This window comes from Ranitomeya imitator, chromosome 1, assembly GCF_032444005.1.
Source record: "Ranitomeya imitator isolate aRanImi1 chromosome 1, aRanImi1.pri, whole genome shotgun sequence".
NCBI lineage: Eukaryota > Metazoa > Chordata > Amphibia > Anura > Dendrobatidae > Ranitomeya > Ranitomeya imitator.
The window spans coordinates 361,765,706-361,789,806 of NC_091282.1; the positions used below are offsets into that span (position 1 = coordinate 361,765,706).

The 24,101-nt window shown below is 42.4% G+C and overlaps 1 protein-coding gene across 1 annotated transcript in view; it reads left to right on the forward strand.

Annotated features, from left to right (window-relative positions):
• Positions 1-24,101, forward strand: part of LOC138672809 (immunoglobulin superfamily member 1-like) — a 119,128-nt gene that overhangs the window by 24,493 nt on the left and 70,534 nt on the right. Inside the window, exons 2-9 of the mRNA XM_069761205.1 lie at positions 998-1,033; positions 16,058-16,342; positions 17,099-17,386; positions 17,477-17,767; positions 20,017-20,304; positions 21,645-21,929; positions 22,078-22,359; positions 22,812-23,105. Of these exons, the coding sequence (XP_069617306.1) occupies positions 998-1,033; positions 16,058-16,342; positions 17,099-17,386; positions 17,477-17,767; positions 20,017-20,304; positions 21,645-21,929; positions 22,078-22,359; positions 22,812-23,105 (2,049 nt within the window). The remainder of the gene's footprint in view (positions 1-997; positions 1,034-16,057; positions 16,343-17,098; positions 17,387-17,476; positions 17,768-20,016; positions 20,305-21,644; positions 21,930-22,077; positions 22,360-22,811; positions 23,106-24,101) is intronic.

Sequence of the window (24,101 nt, forward strand, 5' to 3'; positions counted from 1 at the left end):
CAAGGAGTGATAATAGTTCACAGGCTAGGGGGTGGAAAATAATTCCTTTGCTATGGGTGCTGGCAACCCACACTATGCCGCTGCAGTGAGTTATGTAGTTTAAGTGAAATATTTAGAATTGAGAGTCCTCAGTAGTTGATACCTTTTAATGGCTAACTGAAAAGATGGTAACAAATTGCAAGCTTTCGAGACTACACAGGTCTCTTCATCAGGCAAAGACTAAAAGAAATTCTCAAGAATCACATATTTATGCACAACACAGCGCAGAAAAAAAAAGGAAAAACCATGGATAAGACAGGTGACATGAAGCAGAATTACCATTAGTGATAAACAGTTATGTCCATAAATATTGGGCCAGTTCTTAGATAAGGATTGTTTTATTGTCCTCTGATTAGGGTTTCTGTTGTGATGACCCCTCATAGTCTGAGGGGCAAGTTCCTTAGTTGATGTAAAAAGACATAAATCCGTGCGACACATTTATTCCTGCATTAAGACTGTCAAAGGTCGTCATCAGTTTATATTCCCAGACTCTTCTGTCTCTCTGAGATTTGAAGCTACCTTTTAACACAAGTAATTTCATGTCCATAATGTTATGATTTGGGAGACAAAAATGTATTGCCACAGGTAGATCCATTCTTTTTTCTCTTATTGTGTGGCGGTGAGAATTCATTCTTGTTCTAAGCTTTTGCCCTGTCTCCCCCACATACAGACCCCCAGTTGGACATTTAGTACAAATAATTAAGTACACCACATTAGATGTGATGCAGCTGAAAGTACCTGGGATCTTGTAGTCCTGATGTGAATTGGGGATCTTTATCTTGTCTAAATATTTTTCTATCTACTGGCTAACACGGTACCAAGATATATATCTTAAATGTAGATTAAGTGATGCTTTCATGGAAAAATGACCTCACATGATGTCATAAAATGCCATTCTATGTTATTTCTTATGCCAACTGTCCTGTTTTTTCTAATGTGATTCTTATTTTTCCTCTAGGACTATTACTTTATGTACAAATCGGCCTAACAACAGGTACTAGAGTTGTCAAATTTCAAATAACTGTTCTCTATAGCTAAATTTAATTTGTTTTTCAGGTTAAGTTTGCACTTTGATGTATATAGATGTACACATCTCAAACCAATTGTACAAAAAAAGTTGTATACCACTGTCAGACTTTCATACTATTATTCAGTTGCATTGAAATGTATTGTGGCTAAATGAAAGCCAGAAGGAGATATTTTGGCAAATATTTTATCATTAAGGTTTATGAACCTTGTCTCCTTCCCCATAATCCTGTAGAATGTAAGCCCGCAAGGGCAGGGTCCTCGCCCCTCTGTATCAGTCCGTCATTGTTAGTTTGTTTACTGTATGTGATATTTGTAACTTGTATGTAACCCCTTCTCATGTACAGCACCATGGAATCAATGGTGCTATATAAATAAATAAATAATAATAATAATAATAATAATAATGAACAAGCTATGTCATATACAGGTCCTTCTCAAAAAATTAGCATATAGTGTTAAATTGCATTATTTACCATAATGTAATGATTACAATTAAACTTTCATATATTATAGATTCATTATCCACCAACTGAAATTTGTCAGGTCTTTTATTGTTTAAATACTGATGATTTTGGCATACAACTCCTGATAACCCAAAAAACCTGTCTCAATAAATTAGCATATCAAGAAAAGGTTCTCTAAACGACCTATTACCCTAATCTTCTGAATCAACTAATTAACTCTAAACACATGCAAAAGATACCTGAGGCTTTTATAAACTCCCTGCCTGGTTCACTACTCAAAACCCCCATCATGGGTAAGACTAGCGACCTGACAGATGTCAAGAAGGCCATCATTGATACCCTCAAGCAAGAGGGTAAGACTCAGAAAGAAATTTCTCAACAAATAGGCTGTTCCCAGAGTGCTGTATCAAGGCACCTCAATGGTAAGTCTGTTGGAAGGAAACAATGTGGCAGAAAACGCTGTACAACGAGAAGAGGAGACCGGACCCTGAGGAAGATTGTGGAGAAGGACCGATTCCAGACCTTGGGGAACCTGAGGAAGCAGTGGACTGAGTCTGGTGTGGAAACATCCAGAGCCACCGTGCACAGGCGTGTGCAGGAAATGGGCTACAGGTGCCGCATTCCCCAGGTAAAGCCACTTTTGAACCATAAACAGCGGCAGAGGCGCCTGACCTGGGCTACAGAGAAGCAGCACTGGACTGTTGCTAAGTGGTCCCAAGTACTTTTTTCTGATGAAAGCAAATTTTGCATGTCATTCGGAAATCAAGGTGCCAGAGTCTGGAGGAAGACTGGGGAGAAGGAAATGCCAAAATGCCTGAAGTCCAGTGTCAAGTACCCACAGTCAGTGATGGTGTGGGGTGCCATGTCAGCTGCTGGTGCTGGTCCACTGTGTTTCATCAAGGGCAGGGTCAATGCAGCTAGCTATCAGGAGATTTTGGAGCACTTCATGCTTCCATCGGCTGAAATGCTTTATGGAGATGAAGATTTCATTTTTCAGCACGACCTGGCACCTGCTCACAGTGCCAAAACCACTGGTAAATGGTTTACTGACCATGGTATTACTGTGCTCAATTGGCCTGCCAACTCTCCTGACCTGAACCCCATAGAGAATCTGTGGGATATTGTGAAGAGAAAGTTGAGAGACGCAAGACCCAACACTCTGGATGAGCTTAAGGCCGCTATTGAAGCATCCTGGGCCTCCATAACATCTCAGCAGTGTCACAGGCTGATTGCCTCCATGCCACGCCGCATTGAAGCAGTCATTTCTGCCAAAGGATTCCCGACCAAGTATTGAGTGCATAACTGAACATTATTATTTGATGGTTTTTTTGTTTGTTATTAAAAAACACTTTTATTTGATTGGATGGGTGAAATATGCTAATTTATTGAGACAGGTTTTTTGGGTTATCAGGAGTTGTATGCCAAAATCATCAGTATTTAAACAATAAAAGACCTGACAAATTTCAGTTGGTGGATAATGAATCTATAATATATGAAAGTTTAATTGTAATCATTATATTATGGTAAATAATGAAATTTAACACTATATGCTAATTTTTTGAGAAGGACCTGTACTTTGGGAAACTGTTATAAATTATTGGGGTTGTCCATGGTCAGAAAAGTGGACCCACAAATGCTGTAAAATGCCAATAACAAACACAGCAGGTATTTGCCTTTCTTCTGACCAGTCCCGACTCCAGCCGCAGATCAGCTCTCATTGTTTTGGCTGCTGCTGTGAGTTCACATTGACAGCACACAACACGGCTGTAGCTAATCACTGACCTCAGCGGCTGCGCCAAGGTAGACAGAACAAGACACTGAGCTCAGTTACTGGCTATGGTGGTGTTGTTTGCTATCAAGTTGGCATCACCACTACCGCCATAACACTGAGATTGAGCAGCGGTGGGGAGAAGGCACTGGAACCAGTGAGGGTAATTACCTGCTGTGTTTGTTATTATAGGTATTTTTCAGCATTTTGGGTCCACTTTCCTAAAAGTGGAAAAGTCCTTTAACACTATATCAAATGCTAATTTATGAAAATATAAATTAAATAAATATGTACACTAAGTAAGTAAATATGAAAACACATCCACAGGATATGAAATAAATGTCTGATAGATGTAGTTCCCAACTTTTGGGCCCACCAACTTTTATCATCATGTAATAATTTAATAATAATGTTTAACTACTTTTGGACTGCCCTCAGACTATAAACATCTGCGCAGTCCACATTTTACTCTGCACTGATGTTCTAAAATGTCAATGCAGACCAAGCAGCATGCAGGAAATCTCGTGGCTGTAGAGGAAGTGAGCCAGCTATCATAAACACCCAGATATCCCACAGAGAAGGTGTGATGTTAGTCACTTCTCACGGCCAAGCTGTGAGTCAGAGTGGTCAAGTAGTCCAAGGTCAGAAGCCAGGAGGGTACATCATAAACTGAAGGAAGAGACAAAAGCGTAGTCAGGTAACGTTCCGAGTACCGAGAGGATAACGGATCAGAGCTGAAGGGGTTAAACAAGCGGATGGTCAAAACGAAATCCAAGGTCAGGTAACAGATCATGCATACAGAACTCAAGGCACAGGAAAGCACAAAGCACAAACCTCACAGGCTGAATGTACATCTGGCAGTGTTCTGGGAGACACAGCTCAGTTAAGAAGCATGGTAATTAACTGGAATAATGAACACATGGAGACAGATGACGCCTCCCAGTCTCAGATTTGATACTCAAGCTGTCAATCAACACACTGACAGCTCAGCATGGCCTTGTACCAGATTGTATGGCTAAGCTCTCAATCAAAGTACTGACAGCTTAAGCACACCCCTATACCAGATTGGACAGCCCAGCTGTCAGTAACTGCATCCAAGACACACTGAGGGGTGGAACCGTGACAGAAGATAAACATGTTTTCTTACTATGCCTGCCTTTTTGATAATTGTATACACAATGCTAAACCAGTGCTTGTGTACACAGATTAAGAAGCACTGATAGTGCTTCTTTCTCCAGACCCAGTGATCAAGTAATTCCTGGGTGTAGATTGAGAACAGGAGTTGTTGAGTCTTGGTGGACACATTTGGTTCTGCTGTGTAGCCAGGTGACTGAATATCTCCTTAATATAAATGAAAATTTGTTTTACAATTAATACAGTTAGGTCCATATATATTTGGACAGAGACAACATTTTTCTAATTTTGGTTATAGATATTACCACAATGAATTTTAGACAAAACGATTCAGATACAGTTGAAGTTCAGTCTTTAAGCTTTCATTTGAGGGTATCCACATTAAAATTGGATGAAGGGTTTAGGAGTTTCAGCTCCTTAACATGTGCCACCCTGTTTTTAAAGGGACCAAAAGTAATTGGACAGATTCAATAATTTTAACTAAAATGTTCATTTTTAGTACTTGGTTGAAAACCCTTTGTTGGCAATGACTGCCTGAAGTCTTGAACTCATGGACATCACCAGACGCTGTGTTTCCTCCTTTTTGATGCTCTGCCAGGCCTTCACTACTGTGGTTTTCAGTTGCTGTTTGTTTGTGGGCCTTTCTGTCTGAAGATTAGTCTTTAACAAGTGAAATGCATGCTCAATTGGGTTGAGATCAGGTGACTGACTTGGCCATTCAAGAATATTCCACTTCTTTGCTTTAACAAACTCCTGGGTTGCTTTGGCTTTATGTTTTGGGTCATTGTCCATCTGTAGTATGAAATGACGACCAATCCGTTTTGCTGCATTTGGCTGGATCTGAGCATACAGTATGGCTCTGAATACCTCAGAACTCATTCAGCTGCTTCTGTCCTGTGTCACATCATCAATAATCACTAGTGACCCAGTGCCACTGGCAGCCATGCATGCCCAAGCCATCACACTGCCTCCGCCGTGTTTTACAGATGATGTGGTATGCTTTGGATCATGAGCTGTACCACGCCTTTGCCATACTTTTCTCTTTCCCTCATTCTGGTAGAGGTTGTTCTTGGTTTTATCTGTCCAAAGAATGTTCTTCCAGAACTGTGCTGGCTTATTTAGATGTTTTTTAGCAAAGTCCAGTCTAGCCTTTCTATTCTTGATGCTTATGAGTGGCTTGCACCGTGCAGTGAACCCTCTGTATTTACTTTCATGCAGTCTTCTCTTTATGGTAGATTTGGATATTGATACGCCGACCTCCTGGAGAGTGTTGTTCACTTGGTTGGCTGTTGTGAAGGGGTTTCTCTTCACCATGGAGATTATTCTGCTATCATCCACCACTGCTATCTTCCGTGGGCGCCCAGGTCTTTTTGCATTTATGAGTTCACCAGTGCTTTCTTTCTTTCTCAGGATGTACCAAACTGTAGATTTTGTCACTCCTAATATTGTAGCAATTTCTCGGATGGGTTTTTTCTGTTTTCGCAGCTTAAAGATGACTTGTTTCACCTGCATGGATAGCTCCTTTGACCTCATGTTTACTTCACAGCAAAACCTTCCAAATGCAAGCACCACACCTCAAATCAACTCCAGGCCTTGTATCTGCTTAATTGAGAATGACATAACAAAGGGATTGGCCACACCTGTCCATGAAATAGCCTTGGAGTCAATTGTCCAATTACTTATGGTCCCTTTAAAAACAGGGTGGCACATGTTAAGGAGCTGAAACTCCTAAACCCTTCATCCAATTTTAATGTGGATACCCTCAAATGAAAGCTAAAAGTCTGAACTTCAACTGCATCTGAATTGTTTTGTTTAAAATTCATTGTGGTAATGTCTGTAACCGAAATTAGAAAAATGTTGTCTTTGTCCAAATATATATGGACCTAACTGTATCTGAAAGGTTCCAAAAGGGTTTTTTACGATCTTATTTGGGTACAGTGTGAGATAAATGCAAAAAAAATGCAAGAAAAAACAAAAAGAAAGGCATAGCCAGTCTGACTCACTGTATGTAGACCCTCCCTTGTTGAAAAAAAGAATATGTCTCTCATATAAAAATAATTTCTAGTGAAAAGAAAATGCAATTTATAAGAGGAACAGATGAAGTGGACTAAACTGGTTACAGAGTAAAAGTTGTTTTCATTTTTATTTCATAAACAGTAGCAAACATGAAAATGAGCAGATTTGTAATATATCTTATCAGAGAAAGCTGCTTCTTTCTCCCACCTTGATTTATCTATCACTCTTAATTCATGGGTAAAATCTATAAAAACTGTATTTTTGGAGACAGAATTTCCTATGACTGAGATAGGAGATGACAGTAGGTGATTTTAAAATTCAATAGGAAGGAGGAGAAGGGAGGAACTAGAAGCAGACAGACATCCAGGGTGAAAGTTCTCTTGAAACAACAGGCTATGTACAGAAATTGCCAAAACCTTGGCAGTAAAGAGCTGCAGACAAAACACAGTAGCTTTTAATCATTAAACAGTTTCCTATGTTATAGAATGGCAATGTATCGGACGTTAGTCTGTAGCATGGTTTTTTTTCTCACACCCATAGACTTGCATGATGAGGGTCACTCGAGCATCTAAATCAGATAAGTAGTATCCAATTTTTTATCAAACCGCACTCGGACCAATGTTATTCAATGGGGCAGGGTTGATGACCAATGACATAATCTGTGTGTGAAAAAAAGTTGCAGCATGCTGAGATTTCAGTCAGAAATCGGATCACACTCACCCATTCAGGTCTATGGGTGCATGGAAAACATTGTTCTGCACTCGGATGACATCTGGGTGCTGTCTGATTTCCAAGGACTCACATAATGGAGAAGATGGAGAAATTTTGCTCTGAATCTTCTCCTCATAGTTTGCTCCAAAAATGTTTTATAGTATAGTAGAGTAGTAAAAGTATCATTTAGTTGTTCTGTTCAAAGTCGAGAGTTTCCCCACTGCCTCAACTGACAGGAAGTCTGGTGGCCACCAAAAATATTCTCATTAATGTCACTGTAAATATATTGTAGGGTTTTGTATTCACTCAGCTGCCGTTGAGGTAGGCACAAGAAGCAGTTTCATAAAAAATGTCCAGCCAGGTTTATTAACTTCATAAACCTACTTAAGCACAAGCAAACAAAAGAACAGCCTTCTCTGGCACAGAGTGAAAACAAGCAGAAAATAAACAGTCCATATAGTTCTGTAGGTCCGCCTGCTCGGGTCAGTGTCTTTAGCAAACACACTGGAGGCCTCCACGCCTCTAGTCACGGACACTGAATGAGACACTCTGTCTCCATTTTATCTGCCAAGCCACGCCCCTGGGGTGAGGATATGTGAGCAGTCATTCCCACCCATCTCTTTTTACTGCTCGTAAAACCCAGCCCTGGAATGGTCTAATAAATCTCTCAGCACTATATGTGCTGGAGCATCACCGAAGCATCACCGAAGCTACCAGCCATGATGATACATATCCCTCCTGAAGGACCTGTCCAGTGGCCATCCTACATACCTCCCTTCTGCCCAAAGCCGGGGGGCTTGGCACCTTCTGCCATCAAAGAGTGGACTCTTGACAGAGCATCAGCATTGTCATGCAGTTTCCCTGGCCTATGCTCCACATGGAAGTTAAAATCCTGAAGTGCTAGGAGCCACCTGGTCACTCGGGCATTGTTCCCTTTCTTCTCAATCATCCACTTGAGTGAGGCATGGTCTGACACTAGCCTGAGCTTCCTGTGTAAGAGGTAGTACCTTACAGTGTCCAATGCCCACTTGATGGCCAAACATTCCTTTTCCACTATGGAGTAAATCTTCTCGCAGGATGACAACTTTCGACTCAGATACATTATGGGATGCTCTTCCCCGTTCACCTCTTGTGATAAGACAGCGCCAAGTCCAACATCTGATGCATCCGTCTGGACCACAAACTCCTTGGAGAAATTACGGTACCACCAGCACAGGCTGTTTACACAGGGCTAGCTTCAGTTCCTGGAAGGCCGTCTCAGCTTCTGGAGCCAACTTAGCCATAGCCGACTTTGTCCCTTTAAGGAGGTCAGTCATAGAGGCAGCTATCATGGCAAAGTTAGGGATGAACCAGCGGCAACAGCCCTCAATGCCCAGAAACGCTCTGACCTGCTTCTTTGAGAGGGGTTGTGGCCAACTCTGCATCGCCTCAACTTTATTTATTTGGGGCTTTATTTCGCCTCTGGCTACAACATAGCCCAAATATTTAACTTCCTCCCTCCAAACTGAGCCAACCTTACCAATACCTTTTTGCTGCTAAATTATGAGTTTTGTTATCTCACATGATCCATACTCTGACAATCCAAATCCTTCAGCATCTTCCCTGTGGACATGCAATTGATGTTCCATTGTTACATTGAGGCTCCCATAGAGAATGACTTCCAGACAACACCGAAGTTGCTGTAGGATTCGCATAGTCAGAACGCAGGTCACATGATCTAATAACGGCAATAAGGCTCCAAGTAAGAGAATTACAGTACCTTATCAAAAAGAAGATTGGTACTCACCACGTGGTATGTTAAAACAGTTGTTTATTTAATTTGTATGGTTGCGAGGCATAAAATAAGAACAACAGTTAGCAGGTCAGTAGCCTACGGCCGTTTCATTCTCATAGCACTTTCTCAAGCCAGATGCCTCTCGACCATACAAAGAAAATTAACAGCAGTTTTATCAAACCACGTGGTGAGACCCAATCTACTACACATGTGAATACCGCCACTATCCCAATGTGTTTAGGAGTGGTGTCAATCTTATTTTCTATTATAAAAATAATTACTTTCACTGCTTTTATACAAGATGCTATACAAACTGAAGCAAAATTTATAAAAAAAAATCATGTAGATAACTAAAGCCTAAATCTAAATCTATTTGCTATTGAAGGCAGTAATGATTGTAGGGTATTTTGAGGCTTATATAAGATAGTTATGGTTGTCATTTTAATAGGAGTCTTAGATGTGGCACTTTTCTTTAGCTTTAGGGGGCACAATATATTGGATTTATCATGCCACCTAATTTAAGGATAGAGTAGAAGACCATGCAAAGTAAACGGCTGATTCATCAAGGGTGGTGTTGTTCATGCCACTCTTGATGAGGAGGTGAGCTGGAGTCAGATGCTCCTGATTCTTTAAAAGGCACGCGCCTGTTAATGAATGAGGACCGTCAGACTAGTGGCATGCTCCTCATAACAAATCTGGACTGGAGTAAGCTCTGTGGTGTAAGGAATGCCGCCGCTCATCATAACTTTGAATATGGGGGATTGCCAGGCCCAGGTACAACCTAGCTCTGCCCACTTTGTCAAAGCTGGGCGAAAATGAAGTGAGAACGCCTTACATCCCTAAATTTTAGGCAGCCCGGCGTTGCCCGAAACCTTTGTGACTTTCAAAGCTTTTTACTCCAGAATTCTGGCATAAAAGCTTTGATAATTTAGGCCCATAATCCTTTGTAGTCCATGCAAGGGAAGAAGACAGCACACCAATTGCTATAAGGCAATTACCGCTCCCTTTTGTACAGAGCCATAATACGGGGACCATTCTAGTGCATTCTCTCCTTTAGCCATGCATGCCTATTATTTTAGAATGAGGCATATATATATTGTCCTTCCTGTAAAAATTATATTACTGTAGCAGAAGCAAATCCCAATCGATTTCATGGGGCCCATTCTTCAAACATCTATTGAGACTTTTGCCTTATTATGCCAGGCCCAACAGCTTTTTGAAGAGGTAGTGGAGCATCCAGAAAGCTCAGCCTGCCTGCACAAACTCTTAAAAATTTACGATGTGGAAGTATCTTAAATTACGACAGAAAAGTACTCCTGTCCGTGATGAGAGCATATTTCAAACGCTGATGCATGGCACCTGAAGAAAGAGCCATTTAATTTAAAGCATCTTTTTCTCCAGCACACTCTGGACCAAGACTGGCATACAGAACTCCAGCCTTGAAGAATCAGCCCTTATATATATAGCAGAAATCTTGGCTAGCTGCATAGATTATAGGGGAGGATAGCTCTGTACATATCATACCCGAAAGAGCCTGTATGGCAGCACACTGAGGTCTGTGGCCGGGAGCCTTTCCTAACAAACTCCTGCTCAGTGTGCTCCGACGTGCACGCTTGGCGACGCTCCCTGGGTCTTCACTGCACCCGGCCCTTATCACAGCCACGCAACCTATCACTGCTCACAGCGCAGCACAGGTCCTCTGTCACTCAGGTCCTCTGTGCGGGAAGCCCCTCTCTTTTCCCACACAAACCTCCTTATCCTCTCCTGACTCACCACGCCACCTCTCTCTCTGCAGGTCATGAGTGTCCTCAGTCCTCAATTTCCTTCCCCCCTGTGTCAGGAGGCTGGGCCCCAGCCATTCCAGACCCGATGCTTCAGCAGCACTTGCAGCATGGTTCTCTACTCTACACCCCTGCTCTCCTGTAGTTCACCATTCCATGGATGAGAGCTCTTTGAGCCCCTTAATGTTCTTCGGAGGTAGGCCAGATGCCCACAGTTTTTGCACCCATTTCTACATTTCTTGCACTACATTTTGCCAAAGAAAATTGTTCTGCGTATATTGCATGGTCGGGAGGCCGGCGTGGACACATTGAGCACTTTAAAGCACCTCTTGAACTTTCTCATCAGGAATACTCGGAACTTCAGGTACCTCATGCAGAATATCGACATCTGGCTCTCCTCCATGGCATTCAATATCCTCCTCCACTAAGTCATCTGATGGCGCACTAGGTGTGCGTCCTACCTTCACCTCTTCACTGGGCCTGCCATCATCTTCAACTTCCTTGGTGCACACCGGCTCCACCTAATTCTCTTCCATGCTCCTGAGTAATGCAGACATCCCGCTGCAGGCAAAAGACGCCTTCTCCCTCACTTCTCGGTGTCCGGTGCCATGGCTCCATCTTGCTCTGAGTGAGGCTCCCTTCTGCTCACCTTTCCATTCCTTCCAGGTCTCCGTCCTTCCTATATGGTCACTCTGCAATGGACGGACCTTTTCCCTCCACTCTGTTCCTTGGGGGCGGGCTTTCCTTTCCAAGGACTGTCTTCTCCAGGTGCAGCGTTCTCTCCAGTGGGCATGACCGTTGGAGGAGTAGGTGAATCTTTGTCATTGGCTGCCTCGTGTACGGCAATTCCTTGACATGTGTCCCATTTTTCCACAAGTCCAACACTCACTTCTGAGCCTGTCTTGTGGGCGCTTCGTTCTATATCACGGTCCGCCAGTAAAGGCATAACCTCTCTGCTATCATTCTTCATCCCAGGATTTAGAATTAGATTCTGAAGTTGCTGCTGGAGCTTTTCTTACCCTCCATATTTCTCCTCTAATTTCTCTTATCTCCTGCCGTAAGTTACCCCGGGGTATGGGATTGGATTCCAAGGTAGCAGCATGGGCTTCTTTTATGCTCCATATTTCTGCCCTAATTTCTCGCATTTACTGCCGTAATTCTCAGGTCCACTCTGCTTCTTCTGTGGGCAGGGTAGATATTTCATTGCTCCTGACCATCCCTGCTAGGGCCGCCACCCCCTGTTCCTGCTCTCGCATGCGTGCCTCTGCCCCCACTTCTAAGAAGGTCAATACATGGGTAGTGCACAAGCGTTCTCGCAAAGTCTTCTTTAGCGGCGTTCCCTAAAGACACAAACTGATCTCTCAAGATTCTATCAGGGGATCTCACTCCCATGGTCCGGTCTTCTTCCTTCTTACCAATGTGCGCACAAACCTCCTGTAACGCAATGATATACTGCGTTATCGTCTCCTCTTCTCGCTGAACACGGCCAAACAAACGCATCTGCAGCTCCCCAAAATCAGTAGGGTCCCCATGCATATCTTCCAGGATTTGCACCACCTTATCCAGCATATCTCGCTCATGTGAAGTGCGAAACATAACAAAATACAGGGCCTCACCATCTAGGGTCATTAATGCTATCACTGCCTGCAGCGCAGGGCCCAAGGGGTGCAGCCTCAGCATGCTCTTAACAATTTAAGTCCAGTCCCACAACATCATGTTGCTCCCCGTAAACTTTGGGAGATTACCAAGCATCACCCCCTAATGGCAAGCTGAACCTGGGAGCACCCATAGTGGACTGGTCTGCAGCGTCTTTGTCCAAGGACTGCATCCTGCCGACTACATCAAATGTAACACAGGTACAAGGATGCAGTGACACAGATGCACAGGCAAGGGCTAAACAATTATTTACTTTATCTAAACAGGAATAGCCTCCTCACTGGGAGAAAACAAGGGAAATACAGTTAAGGGGCTGAGGGTAGGGGTGGACATATGGCATGTGCAGTCAGTGTGGCTGCACCAGGGCCCAGAGGCTCCAGGGAGGTCCCTGCAGGATGGCTAATAATGAGGGCAATGTGGCATGTTTATCTGACCATGAGGCACAGGCGGGCCCTGGCCAGATTGCCCTCATGTGCGGCGGGCAGAGGGAGAGATCCCTGCAGCTCCACTGCCAAGAAGGGAAAATGTCAGTGGAGCTGCAGTGATCCATCCTGCTTCCTGCCCATGCTTCCTGTCTCACACAGCAGTCAGCGATGCGGCTGGATGACATCATCATTCAGCGCCGCCGCTGCTGTGCCAGTGAGAGGAAGCTGCCGGCGATGGTGATGCTGTGGCTGTGGGAGAGCATGTGGAGAGTTGAGAGGTGATGTCTGCTGTGTGTGTGTATGTACGTAAACGTGTGTGTGTGTGTGTAGAGATGAGTGGTGGTGGTGTGTGTATGTGTGTGTGCCTGCGTAATGCTGTGGAAGAATGTGCAGCGAGGTGAATGTTGTTGTGTGTTTGCGTGAGACCAGTGCTGTGTCTTCAGGCTATCCTGCCTAACAAATGGTCCTAATTCTGGCGGCAGCGGGAGGTCGCTGGTTTTGACCACTGAGCCCCTAGTCCACTAAACTGCAGAGCTGAAGTGTGAAGCTCTGCACAAGTCTCTACTCGGCGTGTGCCCGCCTGCACACCCACCAACAACTGAATTCACGTACGACGAGGTTTCACTTGGCGCTTGACCCTCGGCATCCGCGCTGGTACCTGGATACTCGCACCACGTTGCTTCACTTGGCATCCGTGTCTCTGTGCGGCCACTGGTACTTGTGAGTCTTTACTGCGCCCATCCTGGATCTGTGCTCTGAGGCCGGGAGCCTTTCCCAATAAACTCCCACTTGGAGTGCACTGACCAGCATGCTCGGCGACGCTCCCCGGGTCCTTACTGCACCCGACCCTTATCACTGCCGCACAGCCTATTGCTGCTTGCACCACGGCGCAGGTCCTCTCTCACTCAGCCCTCCAGAGGGAAGCCCCTCTCTTTTCCCTCACAAACCTCCTTATCCTCTCCTGACTCACCACGCCCCCTCTCTGCAGGTCATGGGTGTCCTCTGTCCTCAATTTCCTTGCCCCCTGCAACAGGAGGCTCGGCCCCAGCAATCCCGGACCTGGCGCTTCAGCAGCACTTGCAGCCTGGTTCTTTCCTCTATGTATGCATGGCTCCCCCATCCCTGTTCTTGTATGCATGGCTCCTCAGTCCCTGTCCTTGTATAAATGGCTCCCCTGACCCTGTATGTATGGCTCCCCAGTCACTGTCCATGTATGCATGGCTCCCCAGTCTCTGTTCTTGTGTGTATGGCTCCCCCGTTGCTGTCCTTGTATGCATGGCTCACCCATCCTGTCCATGTATGCATGGCTCCCCTGTCGCTGTCTTTCTACGCAAGGTTCCACAGTCTCTGTCATTGTATGCATGGCTCCCCATCCCGTTCTTGTATGCATGGCTTCTTATCCCCTATCCTTGTATGCATATAAAAAAAAACATCCTACTTACCTTGCCTGCGTGCCCTCACTGTATCTCGTTCCGGCGCCAGCAGCTCTTCCTGCCAAGTGATCAGGTGGCCCCACTGATTAAGGTAATGACTATTCACGCCACGCCTTTGGGAGTGGAGAGGAGTGAATATTCATTAACTTAATGAGCGGGACCACGTAATCGGAACAGCTGCTGGCACCAGAACGAACGAGATGCAGCGAGGGCACGCAGAGAAGGTATGTAGGATCTGTGCTGGAAGCCAACACTGTCACTGTGCGCTATTACAGAGAAATTAATATACACTGTCAGTGCAGTAAATATTCATTTCTCTTTAGCGGAACAGGCTTTAGCCACAGGCGCCGGCTCGTGCTTCTGTGACGCACTGATCCGCCGGACCTCCTCCCCCGCCATCTTTCTGGCACAATTGACTCGTGTATAAGTCGAGGGGGGCATTTTCAGCACAAAAAAATGTGCTGAAAAATTTGGCTTATACACGAGTATTTACGGTACAAGATCTGATTATTTATTCTCAATTCTCAGGTGCTCATTTCAGACAGACTTTCCCATAACTGAGATAGGTGATAGGATAACAGTTTTGCTCGCTGTGTCAGTGCAAGCTACATTCTCATAGCCAATTACGTTTTTAGATTCAACAAAAAAATGGTCCGTTTTTCTCTTACGTGTCATCCATTTTGCATCCACATTACATCCGTGTTGCATTTATTTTTTCCCATCTTTTCTGAAAACTGAATGAGGTAAAACTATCTGAACTTTATTTTATCCATTGACTCTTATCAATGTATCAATTAAAAACAGATGGAAAATTGATATAGCCAAGATGGAATACATATTTCAATCGTTTTTTAATGGATTTCAACAGATTTTAATGGCCAAGTCTGAGCCGCAAAAACAGATTAGATTAGGACATGTTCTGAGTTTAATGGAACGGACACATGGATCCACTTTTTTCACGGATGCGTGAATGGTTCCATTTAACTCTATGGATCAGTATGCTTGATGTTGCAGATTTTCTGCGTTTTTGAGAGCGTTATTTCACATGCATTTTTATCGTGTTTTTGATGCTGCATTTTTGTCTCTTCTTGATATGTCATGTTTTAAATATAGCTGCTTTGTTATTGATATTCCCTGGTATTTGGCTTTGAAAAAACTTTATATACTTAGGTGCGGATTATGTGCATTCTTGATGTGTTTCTGCTGTGGGAAACACAAAAAATGGCTTGTGAGTATTTTACCTGCAGACTCTCTACATGTAATACAGTATAAGTCTATGGGGAAAATTTGCACAAAAAACTCAGCGCACCCACAAGAGAAAATGACATTACGGATTTAAAATACGCACCGGACAGCAGTTTACACTGAGTGAAAAAAAAAGCATAACGGGAATGCGATTTCTAAAAATCCCATCCGTTCTGCTGGAACTGTAGATGTTGTGTTTTTGACGAAGTGAAAATATGCAGCGTCAAAAACTCATTGTGCGCACACTGCCTAGAGCGCAGAAGTCCGGAATCACAGAACGTATTATACACTGTGATATATTTGACCCAACTGTAGCAAACTCCCCCCTGAAAAGGGCTGGTACACAGGCTCTGGGTGGAAATGTTGATGTTCGTGTTCACTGGCAGCAAACAGAGATCTGAAAAATACATTTATTAACAAAGTCAATCAAAAAAATTGGGAAACTTCATGACACAAATGTTGTATTCTTGTTTAAATAAAACAAAAAGCCCTCTTCATTAGCAGATTGATACGTATGCTTCTAGATCCAATATCTGCAGATAAGTCATTTTAGCATCTCATAATATATATTTGTCCTCATAGGTGTTCCTGATCTTCAAGCAATCCCAAACCTGTCCATTTATGTGCCAAGTGATGATATCACCCTCGTCTGCTGCTCCCAGTATCAACTGAGCCACCAAATATTTGAATTTTATAAGGAAGATTCAATAATTCATTCCACAGAGCACAACAGAAGATGTACTAGTTATATGATGAATATAAGATCACAGCAAGATGTTGGCCCGTACTACTGTGCGTGCAAGGCTCTGGAAAACGGAACTTATGAGCAGTCCAATAAGAGCGAGCCAATCATTTTCCAGTTTGCAGGTGAATCAGTAGAGCAACAAGTTATATTGCTATATGTAGTTAGCCAATCTTTGGCCAGTGTGGAAGTTTTATACTTTACGTTGCTCCTAGTTCATAAGATGTGAGAACAGCCATCTTGGATTATTGTTTTGTAGAAGAAATTCTGAAAAACAGATTTAGCGTAAATCTTAAGATGGTCATTTATTTTTTTGGCTCTGAGGTTTTTGCGTGATACTGTATATATTTTAAAGTCAAAAGAAGTTCCCTGTCTATTAGATTTATTCATTTAATAGATTTATTATCACCACTAGGAGCACCACTTAAAACACCATATTGAAATCTAAGTCATTCAGCAGAGGGCCCTGTTTTTAACTGGCCTGTACAATAAAAAATTATATTATGGTACCGTGTTAGCCAGAAAAAGAGATGTAAATACTTTTAGCCCAAAAAATGACAAAAGCATTCTCGGAGTGTATCTCAAAGGTATCATTTTGAGAATGCTTTTGTCATTTTTTGGGCATAAAAGTCTTTACATTAACGGGCCTGTAGATGGAAGGACGCAACTCTTCATTTCTGCCTTGTTTTGCCTCACGTACACAAAAAGAGATAAGAAAGAACATACACATACAATGTAATGGAGGTGGTCAACATGAGAACAGAGGGAATGGGACAGAGAACAGACGTAGGATCCATCAGTTGAGATCATATTGAAAAGCTAGAATTCAGAAAGGCGAGCCAACCTAAACATGTACCTTGTGTCCCATGTATCTGCTACAGACATCCCGCTACCCCCTGCCATCATGCTGGAGCCTTCACTCCCTGTATACACTACTAAGGAATCAATACATTTAGTATGTGAACCTCCCGATGGTGCGGCAGCAAAAATAGTCCAGATTTACAGAGAAGAAAAGAAGATTCATGAAGAGACGGCATCGAAAAGTCAATATGTGATTTCTGCATCGGCCAAAGATGCTCCAGGCAAATACTATTGTACGTATTGGGTAGAAATGAATGGACGGAGCCTCGGCTCACCACCAAGCGAGCATGTAACAGTCACTGTAGCAAGTACGTTCTTTTATTCTAAAACTTTGCACTTTATGTGCAATGTAATATTTTGAAATAAAACATTATTTGTAACAAAAAATGTCATTACAGGTGTACCGCCGACTCCTTCCCTGTCTCTCAGCCCAGAATATTTAGTATACATCAAGGGCGAGCTTGTCAACCTCACATGTTCCTTGCCTGCGGGTTTCACAGTAACAAAGGTTCAATTTTACAGAAATGGAGAGCTGTTTCCTGTGACTAATATCCAACAAAGAAACCTGTTTGTTACAGTTGCCCTGGACACTATAACTACTGTTAATTTCACCTGCAAGTACTTTGCTGAAATGAGTGGTAGAACCATGGCTTCCGAATCCAGCAATGAAGTTACCATCATCATAACAGGTATTCCGCGATGTATAATACATTCACTAATCACTCGGGTTACATTTTTTATTCGTCCCTTCGGCAGCATGGATGTGTGTACATGTAACGAGTGCAGTAATACAGTGGAGGAAATAAGTATTTGATCCCTTGCTTATTTTGTAAGTTTGTCCACTGACAAAGACATGAATAATCTGTAATTTTAAGGGTAGGTTAATTTTAACATTGAGACATAGAATATCAAAAATAAAATCCAGAAAATCACATACATTTATAGACTGTTCATGTCTTTGTCAGTGGGCAAACTTACAAACTCATCAACAGATCAAATACTTATTTCCCCATTGTATTCTCGCCGGTCGCGGTCTTCTGATGTTTTCAACAACGCTCTGGTCCTTTTTGGCAGTTCGTAACCAGACATTTTGTGTCTGCTTTGTGTATCGGCAGTTACTTTCTCAATGCAAATCTATGAGATTTACAACCATGTAGCCTGCTTTTGGGTCTCATAGGCTTCCATTGAGACAATGTATATGAGTGTTTATACAGTGGGGCAAAAAATTATTTAGTCAGTCAGCAATAGTGCAAGTTCCACCACTTAAAAAGATGAGAGGCGTCTGTAATTTACATCATAGGTAGACCTCAACTGAGGGAGACAAACTGAGAAAAAAAAATCCAGAAAATCACATTGTCTGTTTTTTTATCATTTTTTTTTGCATATTATGGTGGAAAATAAGTATTTGGTCAGAAACAAACAATCACGATTTCTGGCTCTCACAGACCTGTAACTTCTTCTTTAAGAGTCTCCTCTTTCCTCCACTCATTACCTGTAGTAATGGCACCTGTTTAAACTTGTTATCAGTATAAAAAGACACCTGTGCACACCCTCAAACAGTCTGACTCAAAACTCCACTATGGTGAAGACCAAAGAGCTGTCAAAGGACACCAGAAACAAAATTGTAGCCCTGCACCAGGCTGGGAAGACTGAATCTGCAATAGCCAACCAGCTTGGAGTGAAGAAATCAACAGTGGGAGCAATAATTAGAAAATGGAAGACATACAAGACCACTGATAATCTCCCTCGATCTGGGGCTCCACGCAAAATCCCACCCCGTGGGGTCAGAATGATCACAAGAACGGTGAGCAAAAATCCCAGAACCACGCGGGGGGACCTAGTGAATGAACTGCAGAGAGCTGGGACCAATGTAACAAGGCCTACCATAAGTAACACACTACGCCACCATGGACTCAGATCCTGCAGTGCCAGACGTGTCCCACTGCTTAAGCCAGTACATGTCCGGGCCCGTCTGAAGTTTGCTAGAGAGCATTTGGATGATCCAGAGGAGTTTTGGGAGAATGTCCTATGGTCTGATGAAACCAAACTGGAACTGTTTGGTAGAAACACAACTTGTCGTGTTTGGAGGAAAAAGAATACTGAGTTGCATCCATCAAACACCATACCTACTGTAAAGCATGGTGGTGGAAACATCATGCTTTGGGGCTGATTCTCTGCAAAGGGGCCAGGACGACTGATCCGGGTACATGAAAGAATGAATGGGGCCATGTATCGTGAGATTTTGAGTGCAAACCTCCTTCCATCAGCAAGGGCATTGAAGATGAAACGTGGCTGGGTCTTTCAACATGACAATGATCCAAAGCACACTGCCAGGGCAACGAAGGAGTGGCTTCGTAAGAAGGATTTCAAGGTCCTGGAGTGGCCTAGCCAGTCTCCAGACCTCAACCCTATAGAAAACTTTTGGAGGGAGTTGAAAGTCCGTGTTGCCAAGCAAAAAGCCAAAAACATCACTGCTCTAGAGGAGATCTGCATGGAGGAATGGGCCAACATACCAACAACAGTGTGTGGCAACCTTGTGAAGACTTACAGAAAACGTTTGACCTCTGTCATTGCCAACAAAGGATATATTACAAAGTATTGAGATGAAATTTTGTTTCTGACCAAATACTTATTTTCCACCATAATATGCAAATAAAATGTTAAAAAAACAGACAATGTGATTTTCTGGATTTTTTTTTCTCAGTTTGTCTCCCATAGTTGAGGTCTACCTATGATGTAAATTACAGACGCCTCTCATCTTTTTAAGTGGTGGAACTTGCACTATTGCTGACTGACTAAATACTTTTTTGCCCCACTGTATGTTATTTAGACCTAGATCTATACATTGTTACTACCTGCTATTACTGTAGAAGGATCAAATGCATTATTTATATAGTAACCCCCGTTTGCTCATTCTTATCATGTATCTATTTAACAGAACCACCTCCAGTTCCATCCATCACACTACAACCCTTACAACCAGTGTATATCACAGGAGAAGAGGTCTCAGTCATATGTTCGGTTCCTCGTCATCTTGAAGACAATTTGAAATTCATCAAGTTTTACAGATTTGGACTAAATATTCACACATGTGAAAGAAAATGTAAATATACAGTGACTAACTCTAATACACAGCTTAATGGAGATTATTCTTGTGGTTTCTCCATTTTAAAACATGGAAGAGAACTATTAGCCCATTCACAGAGTATTCAAGTAACTTTTACAGGTAAGACTTGGGTGAGGAAAGAACAAATACATTCAGGCATTCAGCAATGTCAGCTTTTTTTTCACCAAAGTACGTTTTCCTCAGAGAGGCAAGAGGTAGCGCCCTAGGAGGGTGCCTACCCCACCCACCCCTTGTCCCGACCCTGCTCTCGGTTCAGGGACAATTGAAAAAATGATTGACAACTAAGAAATGTCACTGATCTAATTGGATGCTAGCAGTCACATTGGACCATTAGGATGTAAGCATGTGTGTGCTAAACATGACATAAAAGAAACATTCAATAGTACTACAAATGACATTGATATTGTTCAATAGCACTACAAATGACATAATAAACATTCAGTAGTACTACAAATGATGTAATAACATTCAGTATTACCACTGTATATAAGACATAATAAACATTTAATCATACTACAAGTGACATAATAAAAATACCATAGTACTACAAATGACACTGCAGTGTTTAGGAGAATACACTTTAAATCCCTAGCCCTAAAAATAACATGTTAGGCTAGTTTCACACTAGCGTTTACCTGATCTGCGGCGGGCTGCGGACTTCTCCGTGAAGCCCCGCCCTCTGTCAAAATTTTTTAAAGGAAGTCTGTCAGCACAGAATGACTTTACACAAAGTACGCTTGGTACATCATGATGTGGCCAAACAGTTCAGTGCACCTCCCACTTACTTATTTTCCATCTCCACCCTTCTCTGACTTTATAAAGCCAGAACTGTTAGTCAAAGAATGTGGAGATGGGTGGGAAGGTGCACTTAAATGTTTGGCCCTCCCAAGGGTGCACTTGTAATTGGTTTGAACGGTCATTCTGTGGAGACAGACTTCCTTTAAATTTCACTAGAATCAACCCTCCTAAGATGTTTATATGGGCATACATATCTATGCTTTTCTTAATATGTAAATGAGCTGTTAAGATCTATGAGCCAGACATAGATTTCTCTGAGAATCTGCCTCCAGAGCTTATTTTAGATATAACGCCCCCTTTCATTTAAAATTAGCCCCGGAGGCAGATTCTCGGGGAAATTTATGTCCAACCCATATATCTTAACAGCTCATTTACATATAGCAAAAATCATGAATTTCACTGAAATTGGACATGTGATTGCAGATATTAAGGCATCATTTTATTCAACTTTTTGTGATCTGCGTGGTTAGGAGGGTTGACCCTACTGACATCCCATTAAGTAAATCTCAAGGACATCATCAGATTTAATATGCCTTTTATACTACTGAATAAAAAAAAATCTTGAAATCTCAGCAATGATCTCCAAGTGTGACCACAATGAGAAACCTCTTAATTTTCACTTTAATGTGTGTTATTTACAGATGTCCCCCAGACACCATCTGTTGTTCTGAAACCTATGCAACCTGTTTACCTAAAGGAAGAAACTGTCAGCATTAGTTGTTCTTTTCCTGAGAAGTCTAGAGCGATCAAAATCCAGTACTTCAAAGATAAACAAGAATTCCAAGCACCCGAGAAAATGTCCACAATTGTCGCAACTAACTTATCTCTGGAGAACACAGGAGTCTACACATGTCAGTACTGGCTTAATTACTCTGGAAGACATATTTCTTCCCTTAGAAGTCCACCTATCTCCATCATTGTGGAAGGTAAATATGAAGATTAATCTTACATGGCATAGAATAAAAGACATCAGAGAAGTGTCTTAGAATCACAGGAAATATCAAAAAAAGATTTCATGTGGTACTTGCACCATTTCTCCAATGATGATTTTAAATTTTACATTTTTTTTTACAGATGTCCCCCAGTCACCTGCTATTGATTTGAACCCTATGCTGCCTACGTATTTAAGGGGGGAGTATATCAGTATTACATGTAATCCACCTAATAATTTTAACGTGGTTCACACTAAATATTTCAAAGATGACAAGAAATTTCACACATCATGGGACAACATACATAGTATGCCTACTTTATCCCTGGAAAATAAAGGAAATTATTCATGTGGCTACATGTGTAATCGGTATGGAAGACACGTATTTTCTAAAAGAAGTCGGTCTGTTTTCATCAATGTCGTAGGTATGTTTTTTCTACACCTTAAAATGTGATTTTTACTTGTACAGTATATATTTGTGGCCAAGGGTGTGGGTAAAGGGGCTTCATCAGATCGTGTGGGTAATGAGTAGGCATCACTACATGCCATGCCAATTACACAGAGACATTAATTACAGATACAAAAAAGTACTGAAATGTTGTAGATATCGAACCTACGCCGCATGTTGTAATCATATATGGCAGAATAGGTCACGGTTCAAGATTTGGCTTTTGTGCCATAGTTCTACTTAATTACCTCAAAATCTGTGTCAGTGGGAATACGTTCTAGGGTCATTCATAAAGCGACTAGAGATCTGGGGGCAATAGAAAGTCTCTGTAAATGAGTGAGTATTTTTTATTTCCCTAAATGATCAGCACCTAAGGTTCAATAATTATGGTAAAACTTACAGATTTAATGTCAAATTTCTGATTTACAGATATTCCTCAGGCTCCATCCATTCTTCTGGATCCAAAGTTTCCAGTTTATATTAAGGGGGAAACTGTCAGTATTACATGTTGTCTCCCTGAGGAGTCTCCAGCCATTTCCAAGAAGTACATCAAAGATGACCTCGAAATCCACATATCTGAGACACCTCGGACAATGTCCTCATACATAGTACCTAATTTGTCTCTGGAGAATGCAGGAAACTATAAATGTCAGTATGGGCTTAATATTTCTGGAAGGCTAATTTCTTCCAGTACAAGTCCTTCTGCTTTCATCATTGTGAAAGGTATGTACATCTCAACAGCAATTCATTGAGCTTCTTTTCTTCAGGAGCTGCCTTGCCGCCATACACATGGGGACTTTTCTGTCTGCTCCCATCACAGGGTTAGGGGTAAGAACATGCCGACCCTTCATTACATCTTTTTGTTCCAACTAAAATCACATTATTTATTTTTCTGCCTAGACTCACTGATTATAGAGTTCAGTTCTAAGCTTTATTTCACTATTTCACAGGACTGTGGTATGATGTATCTACGTTTTCATGTTGCCGTTCATTTGATAGTGACTCGTTTTTAGCTTTCTTTTAGTATTAGCTTAGGCTTTGTTCATTACACTCTATCTTGGTTCTGTTAGTACACCCCAGTGCTTTCTTCCTTATGCAACCACTCATTGCACCTTAATTCAATATGCTATTGCTGTTTAATCACAGAACTGCATACCTATTTTCATGCCTAGTATAGTCTACAGAACTGATTCTTACAGCTTTAATAGGTAGTGAGGTCACATATATTTTCAGATGACCGCAACATTTTGTATTTTAAATTGTTTTTAATTGGTATTGCATTTCGTATTTAAAGGGAACCTGTCACCCCGTTTTTTTCAAGATGATATAAAAATAGCGCTAAATAGGGGCAGAGCTGTGCTTTAAATTAGTGTATTTTTGGAGCCTTTATTCGCCACCTATGCTGCCGAAATACCTTTGTAAAGTCGCTGTTTTGGGCTGTCACTCACGCTGGTCTGGTCATATGGGCGTGGTGACAGCGCTGTTTCTCCCCCAGATCTCCGTTTGTGGCGTAGTGGTGTGCGCATGCCCAGCAGGCGAATCCAGTGCGCAGGTGAAGGAAAAAAGCGCGATCTGTGCTATTCCGTGGTGTATTGGTGGGCAAGGCCATCTTTGTGAGGCCGGGCGTGCGAAGATGGTACTTCTCGGCTTCCCGGGGCTTCAGGAAAATGGCCGCGGGATGCCGCGTGTGCGCAGATGGAGATCGCGGCGGCCATTTTC